Source organism: Zosterops lateralis (assembly GCF_965231275.1).
Source record: "Zosterops lateralis genome assembly, chromosome: 9".
Lineage (NCBI taxonomy): Eukaryota > Metazoa > Chordata > Aves > Passeriformes > Zosteropidae > Zosterops > Zosterops lateralis.
Genome location: NC_139769.1, coordinates 18,385,043 through 18,402,308, shown reverse-complemented (window position 1 = coordinate 18,402,308; position 17,266 = coordinate 18,385,043). Strand labels below are relative to the sequence as shown.

Below are 17,266 nucleotides of genomic sequence, written 5' to 3'. Positions count from 1 at the left end.
GCGATAACTGTCAAACTCCTGTCTCTCTGAAAAGCTCCTGCTCTTTGAAGGGGCTGAAGAGACTGGTCATGGATAAGGAAGTGAAGGAATGAAGAAAAGTAGAGCTTTTACTGTTCTTCACTCCTGTCTTCATTTCCAAAAAGACAGAATTCCTATGATTGGAAAAATATCCCATCTGGTTATGCAAAAAATTGCTTCAGTGTAGGAAACAATAAGTAGAGGTTGTTTCCAGGAAATTATTTCCAGTCATAAGGTGACTAGTACAGATTTCACATCCTTAGTGAAATGGGAAATTAAAGAGTGGATAATTCTATCTTTCTGCTATTCTGGGCTTGCAAAAGAAAAACAAATTGCTTTGACTAAATTAGAAGTGACTAAACACCCTTTAGTTGCATTTGTTGTCCTCTGTTCCACTACTTTGTGTTATGTGCTTGAACACATATTGACAGCACAGCAAACACCCAAGAGCTGGTTCGAATTTATATTGATATTCTTTGTTGAACTGACTAACTTCAGTCAGAGGCTGGAGATGAAACCTAAGTAGTTATAGTATCTTTGGGAGCCTTTCTTGAATGTTTAACACCATCCAGACCATTGTAGAAAATACAGCCACTGAATATACTTAAAATAGGGTTGGAATGGGATTCTAAAACAAAGTATCTTTCCTTCTCCTGCTTAAAATTTGGAAGCCAATATCAAGATACCTTCGTGAAAGTGAGCTAACTGCTTTTAAAATTGCTAACCAGGCAAGTCCTGACAGAAATGAATCTGATAAAGCAGCAGCATCATTCACAATCAAAACTCTTACTGGTCTACAGTAACCCCAAATTGGAATATATTCTGCTGTGGTCAGATTCTGGCCAAGGATGGGGGAGCAGTAGGTAAGCTTGCCTTCTGGCGTCCTGGAGCCAGGGATGCAGGAATGGAGCAGACTGACAGTAGAAGCTGTCAGGGAGGTTTTCTTGTTGGCTTAATTTGTGGGCATGAGAAGGAGCTTCGGATTCTTACTGCCGAGAAATTTAGTAAGAGCTGTCTGAGTTTGCAGCCAGCAGACTTGGGCATTCACCTGGAGTAAAGAAAAGAATTGGCAGCCTTCAATGTAAAGGAAGAGAGACACTGGTAAGTAAGCTATACACGTGATTGTGTTGATATCATAGGCTGCATCATAGTTTCCTGTAAATCCTGAGGTATGAAACTCTGGAAGTTATCAGATGCATTCCTTAAACCTTAATGCTTCTGGGTTAGAAAGAGCAATGCTAAAATCAGAGCATCTGAGTCTAGGATGGAGGAACAGTTGGGGAGTTGGTAATGTGTACTTCGTGTGGTTTTGTGTAGAGGAGGTACTAATGGAGGGTGGAAGAGAAGAAGCATTTTGTACTGATTCCTAGGCTTTCTCAAATGTCTGTATGACTAGTCTGAGATATGCAGATCTTTGTGGAGTATTTTTTTTTATATATAAATTTTAATATTTTTCTGTAATTGTTTTCAAATAACTGCATAAAAAAGAATTGCCAAAAGGCAGACATCTGCTCATTTGTAGCAAGCAAAACTATCTACCAAAAGAGAATATTTAAATCCTTCCAGCAGGTTTTTGAAAATGCAGTGCCTTTGGGAAATGGGAAAAGTGTGCTTTTTCAGCCACACTACATTTACAGTCCTGGGATTGCTGTATTTGATGTAAGTGTAACAATTTGAGCATGTACAAAGAAGAACAATGCCACAAATTCAAGAACAAGTGATCTATCAAACTATCGTGATCCAACAGATTGATTTTTTTATGCATCCTAAAATTTCTTAAAGCTGTGTTTTTCTGAAAAAAACCCCACATTTCTTTTAATATTTTCCAGACAGCACTTAACTGCTGAGCCATCACAGAAAATGTATTCATTCTTATGCCATTAACTTCAGTATGGGAGGAAATGTGACAAACACTTTCTTTTATATAATCTTCTTAAAAGGATGTGAAAATTCTCCCTGCTTAGCATGTAAAGGTGAAACCTAAAATGCAAGATTTTTGTGCCTTCTTTTTAGCAACAAATGTTTGTCCTATTTTTGCAAACACTGATTATTCTCTAGTTGCCCTCCCAAAGCCTTCTTGACATTGAAAGTCTAGGGTATTTTCTATGTTTAGCTGGTAGATGTAGGGGTTTTTTGCCAATATACATTGACTTAAAAGGCCATGCTGTAGAGCTCAGAAATCAAACTGTTTTTAAAAGATTTTCATGTGGTTATACTTGGAAAATCCTTGTATATATTTCATATTTTAGATCCTGCTATTTTAACTACAGTCCTTTTTATTTATCCTAATTTTGGAGTGCCTGGTAAAGTGCTTAAAGTAAGGATTTAATTTATAAGGAAAATAAATAGTCATGTCACTCCTCTAGTCCTAAATAACTTGAGACAGACATTAACTCTTAAATTTTTATAGTCTGCCTATCTCTGTAGGAAACATCAACTGTAGATAGATAAGCAGACATAAATTTGCCATTTTAAAAGGCCATTATTCAGCCTCCTAGGAGAAATTGCAAAGATAGGGTAAACCTATTGGGTCATGTAGTCCAGCCTTCTGTCCATGTAGCCTGGTGAAACTGTGAAGCTTGAACAGCTCTCTCCAGTTAAGTAGTTTGCATGGAGGAGATGTCTACACTGGAAGAATGAAACTGTAGAAAGATACAAGTATACAGTGGGGTGCTTCTGTGAGGCAGCCTTGCTACCAAGGGGGTTAGGTGTTAAATTTATTTGGTGATCTACAGAAAGGGTCTGTCCGTACCTTGTTTTGTTTTTTGTTTTGTTTTATTCTGTTTCATTTGTTTGGTGGGTTTTTAAATTGCTTTGTTTCAGTTTAGGTTTTTTTAGTTGGTGGGGACTAAAAAAAAAACCTAAAAATATTTATATATTGGTTTCACATAAGTGAAGTCTGGACAGTGACTTTCAGCTATGTCATTTATTCATATTACCATAGTGTAAATGCATGAATGTTATAAATTTTTCCCAGAAGGTGGTTGTAGCAAAATCTGGATGTAGCACAACAAGACCAATCATTTAGTTAATGAGTTAGTGTATTTCCCTTTTGCAAACAATTAAGACTGAATTTTCAGCTATCTACTATTAAAATGTTACTGATATCTTTAAACTCAAGATATAAAGAATGCAACATTGATTCATAGTGTAATTTGTTTAGGGTTTGTCTCTACTCTGTGCTCACCTCTTTAGTTTCCCTCTTTGATTTCTGTAATTGTGTCATAAAGCTCTTTCCATTTGCTGAGGAGATGCTGAATCTTTACTTTTTGAGTAAATTTCAGGTAGAAAAGCAAAGCCAAATAATTATCTTAAACATCAAAACATGCAAGAAAATGCCACCTTTTAAAAAAGATATTTATATATTATAAACAGGGTAAAATTATTTTCTTATGACTAAAAAATGTATCAATTATTTGCAGCATATAGAATCAGGCAGATTTCCCTTGTTCTTGATGACTGAGCATATTAAGAAGTTACAGTATCACTTGTTAAGGTATCTTAAACAAACCTCTTAATTTGAAAAAGAGGATGAAAGAGAGTCCTTGTATACATGCAATTTCTAGACAAAATATTAAATCTTAGAATCCTCTGCTGAATTCTCGCAGTTTCCAAAAGAGGGAAGAGACAAGTAGTGGCTCATGGTTCTCAAATCTGCAGCAATTTTAAGATGAGGAAGAGTGAGGAAGTGCTGGGAACTCATTTCTGGAAGATTTGCATGAGGCTGGATTAAGAAATTGCTTAAGTGTTTTCATTATAAGCACTTGAATGATCTGACTGGATCCCACTGGGGACTACATATATTAAAATAGAGCACAGTTAAGCTGTCTGATAATGAGCTGGAGCGTTCACTGTCTGGAAGGACTGAGTTTTATTTACTAAGGAGACTTTGCCTTTCTTTCCAAGTTTTAATACTTGAAAACAGGCGATCAGCTGGGGTCAACGATTTACCTCCTCCATTGGAAGAAGCATATTTGTCAGGTTTGCAGTGGAAAGGTGACTGACCTGTCAGTTTTCTCTGGAGATCTGAGTTGTAGTAGCAGTCAAAACTGATAATTGGTTTTTGTTTCTGCAGATCTGAAAAAAAAGAGCAATTGGAACCTTTGAAGTTTTTATTTTTAATCTGAAGTTCAGTGATGTAATTTGTGCTTTTGTCTGCTTCCAGATTATGCCCAGTGTAGGGTCAAATGTTCAGGTGACACCAACAACAAAGCTAAAACCCTCCTGGTCTTTTGCCCTCTTTTCTCCCTTTCTCTCACATTCCCAGTGTCTAATATTGGCATCATGATTTGGGAAATGGTGGGAATGCATTGTGTGCAGAGAGCAGTGTAGTCTGACTTGTGAGTGGCAGGGTTCTAGATCAGCATTTGGTCAGATCTGTGGATAATTACAGGGTGATGGAAAAGAGAGAGCTGGGGAATTTCTTGGTGCTCAGATCCTAAAAAGGGAAGCTTTAGCTTATTATGCTGTTGCTGCCTTTCCCAAGACTAATTCTGCACAGAAGTTCGTTGTTTAAATCACTCTTCTGTTAATTGTGGTAGAATTGCTGGCATACCTAAATTGCAAGACAGGTGCTGTAGTGAGAAAAATCCATTTCTTCTGGGTTTGTGGTTTTTAATGGAGAACATTTTCTTAAATTTTCAATTAATGCATTTTAGTTAGGTTATATTGTATCATAGATTGTTTATATATGTTATTCTTAAATTTAATCAATGTTTTCGGTGCAAATAAATGGTAGATTTGTGCTCCTGATATTAATGATGTATTGAACAGAGTGGCATTTGTAACATGTGCATAGATGATGAAGGCATTTTGGGAGAAAAAGCATCTTTGACTAAACTTGTAAAGTGTATCATTCCTGAAGTGAACCCAGAGGAGTATTGTTGACATTAAGATAAACAGACAACAGGTGTTTCATATTTTGGATAGGTAACTTACAGAGGACAAGAATCATGCCACATAAAACTAAATTCGTATCTCCTAAAAACCCTAGAAAGGATATTTGATAGAAGTCAAAATATCTGTAACACTTCTGGGAGAATAGTCCAGGTGAAAGAAGATTATTGTGTACAGGACAAGCCATAATAAAAACTGTCAGTTCTGTCAACCTTTCTGTCTCCAGTCTATAGAGGATTAAAAAGATATTGAACATTGTGTAACAGCTGTCTCTTATGTGAAAGGGATCACTGTTGTGGTGAACATAAATTGTGCCCGTTTAAAAAAAATAAAAAAAGCTCCAGAAGGCGAGGGGTGGCTGGGCCACAAGTGGCTGGTTTGGCAGGTAACGTGCTGCTTTCAAGGACTTGAAGAGCACAGTGTGAGTTCTAAATAGGTACTATCAGTGTTTTATCAACAAGTGGGTTTCTTGTGAGTCTTTTGCACTACTGGAATAGTATGGGTACTATCAAGTTTATTATCATAAGCAGGAAACTATATGGTGTTCCTATGATGTTGAGAAAATACTAATTTTAGTGAAATTTAATCAGTGTTAACAGAGAAGTTGCAGATTGACTTTTAAGTATTTGTTTTTGTAACTAAAAACTTTAAGATTTAACTAAAAAATATTTTGTTGGCAGCAATGAAACCTTTAACTAGACATAGTTTTTATGGGACAATTTAATGGCTTTTGAATGTTGATTAATGCTGTTGAAAACACAGCAATTTCATAATGCTTACTATGAAACAAGAGAAGGGGGACCATGCTTAGATGTTAATTCTTTAACATTGCTGTAATGGATTGTTGAAATTATTTTCACCATCAAAATAAAATTAAAAAAAAAGATTTCTAATATGTCAAAAGGATGATACAGTTTTTCTGATTTGGCATCAGCTGATATTCATGCTTTGTGCTACAGTATTCTGTAAGCAGAACTATGTTTTCTATTTTTAATCCCTCTAATTTATATAACAGCTTTATTCAGCAACATTATAAATTGGAGAAATATGATTAAAGTAATGATATACACGTTATATAAATGAAGTGGGTGAAAGGCAGCAATCTTTTAGGTTATATTGCAGAATGATTGGTGAAAAATTCTGTGTCCCAGTACAATGACAGGAGGAATTTAAGGAGAATGTAACTTCCCATGAACAGACTTGGAGCAGGCTGCTCCCCACAGTGCAGAGCAGACAGAGCTCAGCTCTGTTCCCAGTGCTCAGCAAGGGGTTAAGAGGAAATCTCACCCACCTGCTTTTCCTCTGCTAAGGCTCCATTTGTGTGCCTGATCACAGACCAAGACAGCAGTGTCCATAGTATGCAGAAGACATGGCATTAGGCAAGCAGTTTTAGTGCAGAAGTGGAGGTTTCTGAAGGCCTGGATGGTGGTTGACAACAACTCAGAAGACAGACTGTAAAGTGACTAGTGCACACTTTCCTACACCACTGTCATCGATACCTGATGGCAGACAGTGGCTCCTTTTTTTGTTATCAGCTTTGTCCATAAAAATGAAGTTACAATGAAAGGTGATAAAAAGTTACAGGACAGATATGTGGAAAAGTTTCAGATGAATGGGGAAGAAAAACTACAGGAAGACAACCAAGCAGAAGTAAAGAGGAGAGGAGAGTTCCTGCACTCAAAGAGGATTTAGAAGTAGATGAGAAAAGAATTATGGCTGTGTAGAGAGCCAAAGAAGAAAAGAGAAAGATGAGGCATTGATGAATAGAATGATTTGGAGCCTATGTCCATATGATTCACCACCTCTTAAGTGTCCAAAAATAACCTTGTCTGTAAGTGCCATTATTCTGCACTAGGGTAGGAGGTTTTTGTGTCTGAAGACTTACTTTCAACTCTGATCATTTCTTCTTTTCGATAAAAAGCACCTCCCTTATGTGTCCTGTAACTGCCAGCAGCCATGTCTGCCATTAATCCTGTTGAGTGCCTCTATTTAAAATACTTCCTATTTAATTTACTTCCTCTGGTCATGTGAAGACCATTACTGACGGAGAAGTATAGGAGGGTTACAGGATTTGGGGTGACTGAAGAGGCAAAAAGCGACAATGTGGAAGTCTTTCCTTCTTTCTTTAGATATGAACTAATATAGCCAGTTTACATGATACTGAATGTTTTGTTTCTTATGGCTCCTGTGCATTGCTAACAGTCTGGGCATTTCTTACAAATAGAATTTTTCACATAATTTTGCAGAATAATCTAAAAGACTGCTGCCTTTCGCCCAGTATTACATAACCAGTACCACGGTATCTATTTGTCTGTATTGCTGTGTTTTGTAGAGTTTTTGGTGCCCTTTGTGTTCAGAGGTGTTTCTTGGCAATTAGATTTGTTTTTCTGTAGTCCAAAATTGTTTTCATAGTTGATCCTAATTTAAGATTTTCTGGTCTTTGCCACATTGTACTTACACAAGAAAGTTCTTGTCCTTGCATGTGAGAATTCGTTTTTCTGTTTCTTGACTTTAAATATTCCTGTAACTATCATTTGTCTTTGGTACTCATCAAACCCATGTATCAGGTGTTATGGTGTTTTGGTATTTCAACCTGGCAGAACATCTCCTGGTTACTTTATAATCATTTTCTCATCTTGTATCCATTGTGAAATGTGATGAACACAAAGACAAAAGGATGTGGGATTTTTCTCTGTGAATATTAGTTTGGGGTGTGGGGGTTTTTTTTGTTTGTTTTTAATTGGGAAAATAATGGCAGCTTTTTTTTTTTCTTTTTTTTATTTTTTCCTCCCCAGCTGCCAACAGAAGATTTTTACCAATGGCTTACCATTTAAGTAAGGCATCCCTTGCCTTTTTTAAATGAGTCTATATATGTCTGTTTAGGTTTGTCCTTGACTTTCTTTTAGTACAACAAGAAGCAAGACCAAATGATTGGGCTTCTTGGAGAAGAAAGCCTAAATTCTACAGGATTAGCTCTAAATAGTTAAAGGATTGAACCTCAAAAGAAAAAAATCTGTAATGCTCTTCACTTTTGCCATCAAAGGCAAAGGGCATTCAATTTGGGATTTAGATTTATTTGAAAAAAATCAATTAATTTCTTCCTGACATGCAGCTTTCTTATTTCAGTGCTTACGGTCCCCAGCTCAGTGCTTAGAGTGATGCAAGAGACTTAAAACTAAGAAGAGCCTTGATTGGGTCGAAGTTGGGTCTCCTGTTCAAACCAACCTCTTATTTACTGGGGTGCAATTCACTCTGCCATTCTCTTAAAGTTTATTGACCAAAGCCTGAGGAATTGCATACAGAACTTTGTCTGGGCTATTTCTCTGAAACTGTGGACAAAGTTTTAGAAATTTCTACAAGTAGTAGAGCTGGAAGCCTTTTTTCAAAATCACTGTTTATGTCCTGCATAAATGAAACCTGCATAAATGAATTAAGATTCAATTTGCTTCTAAACCTCTGCCAGCAGTAACCATAATGAAGGTTATTTGGTCTGTTTTGTGATACATGAAGATTTGATGGGTTATCAGCTACAATTTGTTGAGGAGTATTACTCTGGATTATCTATTTCACCCCCAGCCTTTCAGCATTCATTGATTGCGCTTCAGGTGAGGTTATTGCCAGTTATACAGACAATTGTTGGCTGCATTTTTAGGTAACAATACAACTAAATTGCCTTTCTTTGTTTAGAAGCAAAAGTGTGTCAAGAGCTGGCCTATACCCGGAAACGGGACTGTTGGTCAGATATTTTAACTTTAAAATAAAATATTGGATAATATTTCAACAATTGTACAACAAAAGCTATTAACTGAATATTAGTCTTGGCTATGGCTTCTTTTTATCTTCTGCAGTGCAAAGGCTGTGGTGTTGCCTTTTATATGGAAATTAATATGCATGTGAAGTGAATGTGGTGTCTTTTAAGATTCAAAACAGCCTATATGTTTCTAAAGGAGATGCTGTTCCCTGAACAATGGGAGAAAAATTCATTGTGTAGAGTGTTTTCTGATAGTTGGTAGGATTTTTCCTATATTTTAACTAAGAAATGCTGAGATATATATTCTCAGATTAGCACAGATCTGCATGTAGTCCAGACCATTGGTCGTTTGGGTTTATTTTAGTAGTGAGCATTCACCTCTTCATTTAATTTGCTGGGAGCTAATGGGTGAGTTAGAAACATTTAATCTAAATTTCTAATTTGTTTACAATATTTTGAACCAAAATCATAGTAATAAATAACCTTGTAAAATGAAAGGTGGGATTTCCCAGGGTCAGAGGACAGTTGAATAAAAAGAAAAGAAGTATACTTAATGTTTCTCCATTGGGGTATATGCATGTGGAACTGAAGCTCATGGTAATTGTTGGTGTATTCCCTTAAGCAGGGTATTTTGCCTGTGATTTTTGAAAGGATCAATCACTTGCAGCAATTTATGTAATAACTTTCTGGTGTGAAACTGTACTACTTTATTTATTCTTTTTGCCTGATTCAAATGCGATACCTTTGCTCTTTGTACAGTAAATGCACTCCGTAGTATCTATGATGGTATGGTCAAAGGATAATTTATTATCAGATAGAAAAATAGGTCAACACTAATGTCACTTGGTGATCAACCCCCCAAGTTTAATAAAACACCTCACCAGCATGCATTCAGCACAGTGCTTGATGTTTTATTAGGACTACAGTACCTTACAGTACCTAGCTATAGCAGGAGTGTAATTACTGAGCTGTCATGGTGATAAGTGGGATTAATGGCAGCCTGGTGCACTTTAGTCTGCAGAGTGCCTGGAAGATGGTATTATTATAAGAGAAAGTCTGGACTGGCATATTCATGGCACCCTCCCCTCCTCCCCAAAGCTCACATTCAAGTTTGCATTACCTGCCCCTCCCAGTAGCTGACATTTTCAACAGCTGTTATTTGTGAAGCAGCTCAAAAATCAAAAGAGAATTTGGTAAAGATGCTTGCTAGTCTGAACGAGTAATCTGTACACAGCTTATCCTGCCAGGTGCCATGCAGTTATGACATGAGATTGTTCTATATATAATCCACAGAATGTATTTTATGTTCAGTGTGCTTCCTCTGATTTTGAATACAGAACTGTTGTATTTTAAAGAAAATCACACTGAGGAAAGTGAAGAGTAAAAAGTCATAATGGAATTGATGTCTTTTTTAATTGCATATTTTTTGAGTTCTGTTATTTCCTTACTGCCTACACAGGCAAACTGCTCATCTGAGCCCTCATACTGGTGTTATTATGCCTAGTGCATCTCCTTTTTTGCTTGCTTCTAGTACTAGAGCTTTGCTTTCTTTCAAATAAGAGAAATTCTTGTCTGCTTAGAATGCTAAAAGCATCCTTGTGACACAGTGTTCTGGCCACAACCTTTTGAGGTCCCCCTGTCCCACCTTTTAAAGGCCTTGTTAAGGCCTTTTTAACGTGCACCTGTCACAGGTAGTGCTGGGCAGTGTTATGTTCAGCTGCCACAGCTAAACCTGCCGATGCTTTTCGGACATCCCACATAGCTGAACTGGTAACCCAGTGTGGTGTTGAACCCGGGTTTGGCTTCTGCAGGTTTCCCATCTTTTGCAGCCTGTGAGACCTGTTTACTTTAAGTATATCCTCTGGGGCCTTTTTTCCGTGACTAGTCTTGTGAGAACATCCAAACAGCCACATAGGCCTTCGAATTTTGCTGGCTCCATATCGTCTGCAATACCCGGCTAGATGATAATGAATAATAAGATGAAAGGCTAATCAATCTTTTACTAAACTAGCTTTCCCTTCTGTTCTATTCCACCTTTAACTTAAAAAACGACAACAAAAAAACCCTGATGTGTGTGATTGACAAAGTCAGAACAGTGTTTTGCTGCAGGTATTACAGTCATTTATTTCCTTTTAAAGTGCTCTTCATTTCTTTGTATATAGTCCACTATCCTCTTATAGCTTTTCTCTGTTTAAAAATACTCTGTCCCAGCCAGTTCCACAATGTTGTTACCTAGCAATGAATAAAAATAATTAAGATAGGCTTGTGGAACTTATGTAAATATCTGAGCTCAAATAATATGTAAAAACCAAATTTTATTTCCTTTTCCATAAATTGTTAAACTCACAATTTGCATTAATTCTGAATGTTACTAATGCAGTATCAAAAGAGTATCTGGGATAACCTAGTGAATTCTGAGATAGGTAGTGAGGCATTTGACCTGTGATAATCATTGATCTATAAAACCAAGGCTGTCTACCAATACCTTTGTGCCTAACAGAGAGCCATTTTACTCCTTCTGCTGACTTTTGTATTTTTTTTGGGTTTGCTTATTGCAAGTTGTGTAGACTGTGCTGAAGACTTAATCCTTAGATGGGACTGGTGCAGGCAACCAGATCATTGCACCCCCATGTATGACTATGCAGAAACAGAAAATCAATCTTTATACTTAGGATGTTTTTTCACGTTATTACTTAGTTAGGTTTTGTCATTAGAAATGACAGGAAGAAGGTCTTAGGGATTTGGTTGGGAGTATGTATAAGACTACTGAATTGTTTTCAGAGGTCAAAGATTTATCACAGGAAGTTCATAGAAAAGTAACTTGAAAGTTTATCACGTATTCTTATTCTTTGGACATACAGTAAAAAGTAATTCCTTCCTTTGTGGAAATAGTGTTGCTTTTGTATGTCTGATTGTCCTAACATGCAGCATTTAATTCATAATGAGACTTCCAGAACTTAGATAATAAATTTAGGTTCGCAGCACATATTTTTTCAAATAGAAAAATGAACTGGCCAGAAGTTTGACAGTCATGGATTCCAGGGAAAAAATGACCTCTGTGCAATCTGAGGTTTTCCTAATACTTCAACAGGTTTCTGTGTCCTTGTAAATGATACCCTCTGCCTTCCTATGTAAAGTGCAGTCAGCAAAACATAACTAATCTGTGTTGATGACAGTCAGTAATGACCATGTAGTGCTTCGAGGCTTTAAATAGAAATTCTATGAAAGTGTTGTGTGTTATTGCTTTGTGACTTATCTTTTAGCATGCTAACCTGAAACCTTATGCTATTGGCAGCACTTGTATTCCATGTCTCCTTGACACATTTTCTTTTCTTCCTGTAGATGCTTAAAGTGTGCAGATGCCCCCTGTCAGAAGAGTTGCCCAACTAATCTGGACATCAAGTCATTCATCACAAGTATTGCAAACAAGGTAAAGTCGGGCTTGCAGTTGTACATGGCAGGAGATAACAGCAGTTACTCACAGTTTCATGGGTGAGATTGCATTTCAAGGCTTATCTTTGCAAAGTCTTGAAAATAAAGTGTTTAGAACAGACATTTTGAAGTTTGAGTCAGCTAATTTTGATTTTTCTGTGCCATTACAGATAGTGTATAGTGCAGATCTATTTCTTCATGTCACTTTTTAAATAAAGTTTTTGGGTTTGATGGTTTTCAAATACAATCGTATTCAAAAACCTGAGCATTAAAATGTCATTACTTAACCTTTCTGCTACCTGAGGTATTACAGTTAAAAACCTCTCCTTTTGTTAAAGGTATAGAGGGGGAGAGTTGGTGGTTTTCTATTTTTGGTTTTTTTTAGAAGCGATTATAATTTGAAGTTCCTATGGGCAGAAATTTGGTATAAAGATGATAATCTCAAGGAATATTATCTTGTCCTTTATAGTAAGAGGCTGTGTTTAATGCAAGTGTAGTAACTCACTGGGACTGTTAATAACATACTACAGAAATAAAAAGGCCCCCCTCTTTTGAGGTACTGTACCTTTTCTTAATAGGCTACTATATGATGATCATAATGAAATCTTAAAAACATTGTTCTGAATTGTAGTTTACAAATTACTTTTAATGGTCATAAACAGAAATAAATGAAGGTTACTGCAAAGTTGATGTGACAAAAATTATTAGGCCATCTGGGATAGCCTAGAGATGACTGGATACTGGTTGCCCCATACCCCTTAAAGTTTACTTCCCATTTGTGGAATGATCAGCTGCTATGTGACTTATATCTGTATGAGCCCAACTAGACTCATAATCTACTGAGGATGCTATATAAAGGATTATCTGTCTGCTTTTTATGCTCTAACATAACATGTAACACTGTTACATACACTTGCAGGTAATGCTTAGTGAAGTGGGTGGGCAACAGCACCACTTCCATGTGCAGATGAACAGCCAAATTGTGGTGTGGAGAAGACACCAGTAAATTCTGTACCTTAACAAGAAACATTAGGTTAAGAGGAGACATTAAAATGTGTGTATCAATTATCACATAATTGCATGTTGCTGTGGTTTGCAGTAATTGGCATTATGCCCAGTATATGCATATAGACTATTTTCATATATAATCTGTATCCTGTCACTGCTGCATTTATTTTCATGAATGTAGGTATGTATTTGCAACCACAGTATAGTTTGTGGCATAGTGTACCTTGTACCTTTCTGTCAAAGGTATGAGGTGGAAGTTGAGTGAGGGGTACCAAAAGTTGAAATGATTCACCTGAAGTCATGACCTGGCAGAATCTGTGTGAGAGCCCTCTACCATGGCTACTCCTATGGTGTCCTCTGCTCTCTTTCATTCTTCTGCTGTTGGTGGTACCTGCACCATACACTTTTAGAGCAAATAGAAGACAAGAAGGATGTGCTTTTGAACACTAAAACATATAATTTATAATTTTGATAGTTTTTAATGGGACCACAAAGTATTTTTTCACTTTGTTAAGCATTTTGCTAAACTTCTATTGAAATAATAAGTTAGATATTATCATTCAGCAGTCTGAGTATTCAGCTTGATAAAAATTTCTGTATTATTGTCACTGAAGTTCTTGCTTAAGATGATCAAGGATATTTTGCATGTAACTGAAAATTGTTTTAAATATGATACATTTGTTTTTGCTGTTTTCATCTTATAAATAAACTTCAAATTTTTAATCCAAAAGCTTATAAATATGTATGGTAGCTTCTAGAAGAAATAAATAGGTGAAACATAGAACATACATGTGTTTGAGTTCAATAGATCCAGGGAATTGGGGTGTGTTTTCTAGACTTACTGGAGTCTGTGTCCTCCTCTTGAGTCTCTTATCACCTAGTTCAGAAACTTGCTTCAGCTGGTTACCCTTCTACTTGTTTAGAGAAGATTGTGTTCAATAAATTCCCTGTCCTTATTCTTGTGTAAGCAGTATTGCATGCAGGTATTTATTTAAACATGATTCATTATTAATATGGACTATTTAGACAGCAGTAAACTGAAAATGAATTACTTTGTCAGGTATTAAAAAGCTCTATTGTATGTGGTTTGTTTTGTTGGGAAATGGCTATAGCAATCATAAAGGGTCAGGGATTCTTGTTCTCTTAAGCCTGAGGCTTTTTAGATATTTACAGGCCATGTACAATGTAGCTGTTCTGGCTGTTCTGCCATTAGACCTGCGCTCTGGAGTAGAAGAGGGACAAGGGAGGAGGGTTGTTCCTGGGTTGAGAGGGTAATTGAATTGCCAGACTCAATGAGCCTTGAGCCTCTTTGAGAGAAAGGATGTCACTTATGCTGTATTGTGTTAGCTGCTGTGACTCAGTAGAGTTTAGGCCACAACTTCCATTCTCTTTTTCCATACAAACTGGATTACAACTCCGCTTTATAAAGGTACAATCTATTCCTTTGTGTCTTCCCAGTTTGTCTTTCTCGGTTCATAAAGACTGCTTGCAATTGTGTCTGTCAGAGATCAGACTTCAAATTCACCAGGCACACGTTGCTATTTTTGTTTCTAAACATCAGAAGATGGCAAACAAGTATTCTGACTTCCAGCTGTCTTCTTTAAATACCACCACATTGCAAAACCTGTATTCCTTTATAATGAACAAATGCTTTCTTAGTTGTTTATTTCTTTAAAAAGAAAAAGAAATACACTAAAAAAAGTCCAAAGGTTCAGCTGCTGCAGGAGAAGCTTTGCCCCCCAGCTCTGAAGTAGTACCAGGAATGATTTTTAGGATTATATGCCCTCCTTTCCCTGTGTTGATATGTCAAAGTAAGAAGGAATTTGTAAAATGGAGCTTTAGCACTTGTCCTTTAGGACTGGCACAAACAAATGTTTTCCAGCAGCAGAAAGTCCTACAATTTCCCAGAAGCATTTCTCAGCCTGAACACTTGTAGGGTGTGCAGCTTTTCTCCTGTTCAGCAAAACTGTGCCAGAGAACGGCCCTATTGAAAGAAACAGCTCCTCACATGCTTTATCTTTGAACTGCTCAGTGAGAGAGTCTTGGAGGTTTTTATTATCAGATGCCTTTATGATTTAGATAGTAGCATTGAAAAACAACTGTTGGTGCACGCAGGGATGTCAACTTTTGTTACGCAGTACAGGCATAAGGAGTGAGTGACTCAGCCTATATAATCTCAGTCTGTTATGAAGAACTGGGGGTACAGAAGCATCTTTTGTGTAATCTGTACTTGAAGAACTCACTTTGTTGCTGTAGCCCTCTGTGACTGGCTCTCACATTTTTTTTCAAACATTATTACAGTGATTCCTGAAATTGACTCTGACTTTTTATGTGTTCAGAAAGACCATCTTCTCCCATATCCCTTAATAACAAAGATAAGCTGGTTTGCACTGACACATCAACTCTTTTTAAGAGACTACATGGAGGCCAGCATTAAAAAAAAAAAAAAAAACAACAACAAAGAGCCCAATCCCCCCCAACAATCCCCAAACCAAATAAAAACCTCACATTGGAAAACAAACTCTAAAACAGCCCAGTCCTGAAAATCAGCAAAGCCATGCTGTCCTCTGGATAAAAGGTAAAAGGTTGTCCCTGGGCTGTGCAGAACACTGGGAGGGAAATGGAGGAAGGAGAAATTAATGTCAGGAACAGTACAGAGAAACTTGTGGAACATGAGGGTAAGTTTTAGGATTTCAGAGGAATCTTTAGTTTTAAATGAAACCATTGAAAACACGTGTGGGATTTTCAAGAGTGAAATTCAAAAGAGAAATCGGAGAAGGAACAAACTGGAAGACAGATTTGGATACCAAGGGATAAGGGTGAATCTGAAGTTTGGGAGATTGAGGGAATAAAGGAAAATGTGTTTGTGGTAATACACTAGAGATAAGAAAAATGAAGACTGTGTAAAGAGAGGAAAGCAACATACAAAAAGTTGTGGAATTGGTAAGAGAAAATAAATGAAGAGAAGATTGCCACAGAGAAAGAGTGTTGAGAGACATAGGATTATGACAGGTGAGAAAAACAGAATGATGGCGTTTTTTCTGTGCCAGAGGAACTCTGACTAAATTAACAAAAGACATCTATATGCCATTGCAAAGACGACGAGTCACAGTTCATATGTAAAATACTGTAGGTGGGGTACTGCTAATACAATGAAGGATTGTGGAAGTCAGAAAGCTGCTAGGTGACTGGTAATAATTAGACACAGATATTCATGACAATTAATCTTTAACTACCACTTTGAGGCCCCAGGTTTTTCAAAAGTGCTGTTTTATTCAGCTTCCTCTGTTAATCGTAGTATATTTCAGGTCACTAAATAAAGTAGTAAGGAATAGAAAAGCATTTAAAAGAAAAATTAGGAATGATGTTAAATTGATGCACATGAAGCAGTGACTTTTCTTGAGATGTCTGTTTGTACTTAGTGTAATGGAATGGCTGACAGCTGGTTTCAGTTGCCATAGTGTAATTATGTAGAATAGACTTTTGCGATGACACTATGTCAATTAAGGAATCTCTCACATTCTAGACTACAAAGGACAAAATGACAGTACAAGATATTTCTTCCGTTCTTTTTCATAAAAAGATAGTGACACTGTGTGAAATTACAGTCCTGTTATGATGACACAAGTCAAATGATGTGAAAGATTTCTGGATTGATTAAAAATCATCAGCATTATAATATAGAATATGTATGATTTGATAAGTTGCTGTTATGTTTTGTTCATTCTTCTTTGGAAGATATTTGGGGGGGCTGACAGACTGAGGGCGTTTCTTGTTACATTTGAACTGGTGTGTGTCAGTGTGAAAAATGCTCCTTATATAACAACGTACTTTAAATAGTGACTCTTCGGTCTGTGGAAATATTTTAATCCAATGCATCTTGAGTAAATTTTAAAGCCATTGCAGAACTTGGACTAGAATAGGAGGTGGTGATTTTTTTCCTTGTATTTTGTTATGTCTCCCTTTTCTAAACTTAAATCCAGATGAAAAAGAAATTATGACTTTTTTCTTCTTTGCTTTTAAAGTATTCATACTGTCTCCAAATTCTGATAAAGTCAGTGTATTAATTTTTATTACATAAAGCATAATAATGCCTATTCTTCATTGTTTTTGAGAAAACTGCAATATCAAAACACCCTGATGCTTAATGAATATATTTTA

At 36.6% G+C, this 17,266-nt stretch overlaps 1 protein-coding gene across 4 annotated transcripts in view; it reads left to right on the top strand.

Annotated features, from left to right (window-relative positions):
* Positions 1-17,266, top strand: part of DPYD (dihydropyrimidine dehydrogenase) — a 333,817-nt gene that overhangs the window by 76,407 nt on the left and 240,144 nt on the right. For all 4 annotated transcript variants that reach the window (XM_083867303.1, XM_083867305.1, XM_083867304.1 and 1 more), the window contains one exon: positions 12,008-12,095. In XM_083867303.1, the coding sequence (XP_083723429.1) occupies positions 12,008-12,095 (88 nt within the window). The remainder of the gene's footprint in view (positions 1-12,007; positions 12,096-17,266) is intronic.